Here is a 3,823-nt window from a genome sequence, read left to right on the forward strand (position 1 = left end):
AGCAGAGTCCCTCATCACAATGGACCCAGAGTCCAACCGCCTGTCACCTCACTGGGACCTGCCCCCACCTTGCCCTTTACTAAAGTTCCTCCTCCATGCGGTGGCCAGGGATATAGTGAGGCTCTGCTTAGATCTTGCTGGACCCTCGAGGCCCTCTCTGATCTGCTCCCCCCCTTGCTCCATGGGCTTCAGACACAGCCTCCCCCTGCCCCTCCACCTGCCAGGCTCCCTTCTGCCTCAGGGCCTTTGCATGGGCTGTTCCCTTTGCCTGGATTGCTATCCCTCCATTTAAGCTCATCATTCACTCATTCCCTGCCTTCAAGTCTTGTGCTCAAATGTCACTGCTCTGGATGGACTGAGTGTGTGTGTCCCCCAAAACTCATATGTCAAAGCCCTAACCCCCAGTGCTATGACATTGCCTTTATAGGAAGATGCCAGAAAGTTCTCAAGCTCCCCCTGCCCCCACTCTTTCTTCCTCTCTGTCTCTGTCATGTGAGGACACAGTGAGAAGGGGCTGTGTGCAAGCCAGGAAGACAGCCCTCCCCAGAACCCGACCTGCTGGTTCCATGATCTTGGACTTCCAGTCTCCAGTGCTGTGGGAAAGAAATGTTGATTGTCTGTGGTCCTTTGTGATGGCAGCTGGATGGACTAAATCAGTCACCTCCCCAAACCCACGCTGGCGGCTCTATTTACTGCCACAGCCTACCCCCTATGTCCTCCCCACCCCTCCCCACTCTGTTCTTTCTTCCACAGAACTTCTAACGAGTGATTTACTTGGGTTTCCACATTTACAATTTATTCCTATTGGCCTGCCAGAACATGGCTCTCCAGCTGTTTCGTTTGCTGATATTCTCAAAGAGCTCAAACAGTGCCCGGCACATGGAAGGTGTCTAATAAGTGCTGTGGACTGAATAGCTAGCATTTATTGCGTGCCCACTGTGTGTGGGGCCCTGTGTGCAGTTTCCCCAGCCCTCCACCTGCCACTTTCTAAGTGTTGTGAACACTGAGGTTCAGGGGTGTGTCAGTCAGCCACTGCCACACACACCAGGCCACCAGACCATGCCCACTGCACATAAGGCTGTGTCTTCCCAGATCACACCCACTGGCCAATGTCACCAGCCTGGAGGGGGCAGGGCCAGGCTCAGGACACACCATGGGAAAAAACAAGGGAACCTCAGAAGGGACAGACATACAGTTTCCCAAAGGCCGATGTCACTAGCCTGCAGACCACGTGCTGTTTACACAGGCAGTCAGTGCAGTGGCCGCCCAATTAGTACCCACCCAGGGTAGGAGTCTAACAAGCTTATGGGGTCTCGTGCTCGCCGTCTTCTTGTCCCTGCCAAATGCTGTTCTCAGCACTACTGATGGGCCCATTTCCTAGATAAGGACACCGAGGCACGGGTGAATCAGGTGGCTTGGTCAGCCAGCCAGGGCTAAATTGCTGCTTGGATGTTACGCCACACATATCCCTAAGCCCCTCAGGAAGCCAACAGGACTTCCAGGGACTTCTTCCAGGGGAGCTGGTAGCATGCTCTCCATGGGACCTCCTCGAGGTAGAACTACTGCTCTGTGCAGCGCCCAAAGGATGAAGGTCAGTGAACCACTACGAACAGGAACAGGGGACAGACAGGAGGGTCCGGGATAGGCCAGGTGGGCAGCCCTGCAGGGCTTAGGGCCAGCTCCCTCCTCCTCTTACAAGCCAATCATACTGCCCACCTCAAGAGCAGCACAGTACAATCTCTGTCCCGTATGCCTTGTGCACCCCTGCTGGGATGATAGGGGTTGGGATGCCCAGGATCAAACCCTGGAGGTGGGCACTTCTGCAGAGAGGCTGGATGGGGCAGCAGCTGGCAGGGAGGTTCCCCCCCAACACTTATGGGACCTCTTTGCTGCCTGGCAAAGGGCCGGCAGAGGGCTGTGGTTTTAACACGCAGACTGAACCATCCACAGCAGGGCTCTCAGTCTTCCAGCTCATAAGAATCTCCTTGTTTTTATCCACACAGGAAACGCCCACCTTCCTCCAGCCCTCAAACCCGCCAGCCACTGCCGCCCGGTCACAGACCACACCCACTGTACACAGGGCCACGCCCATAGCTCGCAAAGGTCACGCCCTGTAAGCCCCCACCATGCCACGCCCACTGCAAGCAGGATCACGCCCACCGCTCAAAAAAGCCACGCCCAAGGCTCGCAAAGGCCACGCCCCCAGACTCCGGCCACGTCTGCCCCGGCCACGCCCACAGCGGAACGCAGCCCCTCCTTACCCTGGTGAATTCCTCCCCACCCTCCCAGACCCAGCAGGGCCTCCTCCACTGGGATGGGTGGTGGCCTCCCAAAGCCCCCTTGGCCTCTGTGACCCCACCACACCGATAGGCTCTGGATCTGGATCTGCACGTCCCCATCCCCACTGGACAGGTCCAGGAAGGCCGGCGAGCCAGGCTGGGCAGCGACACCCACCCAGAACCTGCTGCTGGGTGGTGAATGGTGGCACCCTGCAGAAAGCCCTGCCATGGCGCCCGCCAACCCCTGCACCGAGTCTAGACTCCCGCGGGCTCCAGGCCCTGCCCCCGCGAGGCTCACCTGAGCGGGGGTCTCCCCCAGGGTCGCCCAGACTCTCAGGACCCAGGCTCGCTTCCCGTAGCTGCATCCCTGGCTAGAGTCCCCCAGGCCGGCGGCAGGGCTGCCTGGTCCCTGCTCCGCCTGCACGCCGCCCTCCCAGGAGGAGGACCCCTTCTCAGCGTCCAACGGCAGCCGGCCACTGGCAGCCTGGTGGGGAGGAGGCTTCTGGGGGCCCCCGGGCTGGAAAGGGTCCCACACGCAGGGCAGGGCAGAGGCGCTGGAGAGGGACAGAAGCTCCCTTGTCCTCAGCTGTTCACCCAGCCCGGCCCCTCTTTTCCTTGGCTCGAAGGAGGAAAACGTCAGGAGGACCGGAGCTGGGCCGCCTCTGTGGGCGCCTTTCCAGACGCTGGGTCCAGCCCTGCCCCCACCTGCTGTTGGGGTCCCAGAAAGTGGCCATGCTGGGTCAGGGCCCAGGGAAAGGGTGGGGTGAGCAGGAGCTCTTGGCAGAGCTACCCAACCTCAGAAAACCCTGGCTGGGCAGATACCAGCCTGTACATCCTGGGACAGGATGGGGGAGGGGGAGCCACACTCCATCCCATCCCCCACTCACACGCCTCCACGGGCCACAGCACCCCATGCACAACCTGCCTGAGGTGTCCCAGGACGGCCATCCACAAACATCACGGCAGAGAACCCTGAGACACACCGCAGTGGGGCATGGTCTGGTGGCCGGGTTTCCTGGCCTGGTTCTCGGCAGGGGTCTTGGGCAGCACGCATCCCTTCCGGGGGGCTGGGGCAAGTGGGACACAGCCATGTGGGGGTTGCGGTTCAATTCCTGGCCAACTCAAGAGCCATGCGGCGGGGCCACACAGGTGAGGACAACTGACTCCCCCTAGGCTGCCCAGGGCCCGCCCTCACCCAGTAGCCGCCTCAGCCCTGTGCATGCCACCCTTCGCCTCACCCCCTCCGCCATTTATTAATCTATTTGCTTTGCGGGGAACATTCTGTCCTTGCGAGTACAGCATTGCTGACCTGCATGGGGTGACCAGCGGCCCGTGAATGAGGTCATCATAGCAGCCTGGGCCTGGCCCCAGACCTCGCCTGATTAGTATCTCTTGCACACAGGCTCCCGGAGCCAGCCTGGCTCTTTGACAGACTCAGCCCCTCCCTCCCACTGTGGTTCGGAGGGAAACTCTCCCCTACTGAGTGCTAAGGGAGCGGGGTGGGGGTGGGGTGGGGGGTGGAGACCCTGTAGCAGCTGGGGGCA

General features: G+C 60.4%; 1 protein-coding gene across 1 annotated transcript in view; it reads right to left on the reverse strand.

Moving 5' to 3' along the window:
• GPSM1 (G protein signaling modulator 1) overlaps window positions 1-3,823 on the reverse strand; it is a 25,059-nt gene that overhangs the window by 13,320 nt on the left and 7,916 nt on the right. The window contains exons 9-10 of the mRNA XM_021708122.1: window positions 2,578-2,763; window positions 2,365-2,436 (exon numbers count right to left, since the gene is read on the reverse strand). Of these exons, the coding sequence (XP_021563797.1) occupies window positions 2,365-2,436; window positions 2,578-2,763 (258 nt within the window). The remainder of the gene's footprint in view (window positions 1-2,364; window positions 2,437-2,577; window positions 2,764-3,823) is intronic.

This window comes from Carlito syrichta, unplaced genomic scaffold, assembly GCF_000164805.1.
Source record: "Carlito syrichta isolate Samal-C Ts95f unplaced genomic scaffold, Tarsius_syrichta-2.0.1 Scaffold130732, whole genome shotgun sequence".
In the NCBI taxonomy this organism is placed as follows: domain Eukaryota; kingdom Metazoa; phylum Chordata; class Mammalia; order Primates; family Tarsiidae; genus Carlito; species Carlito syrichta.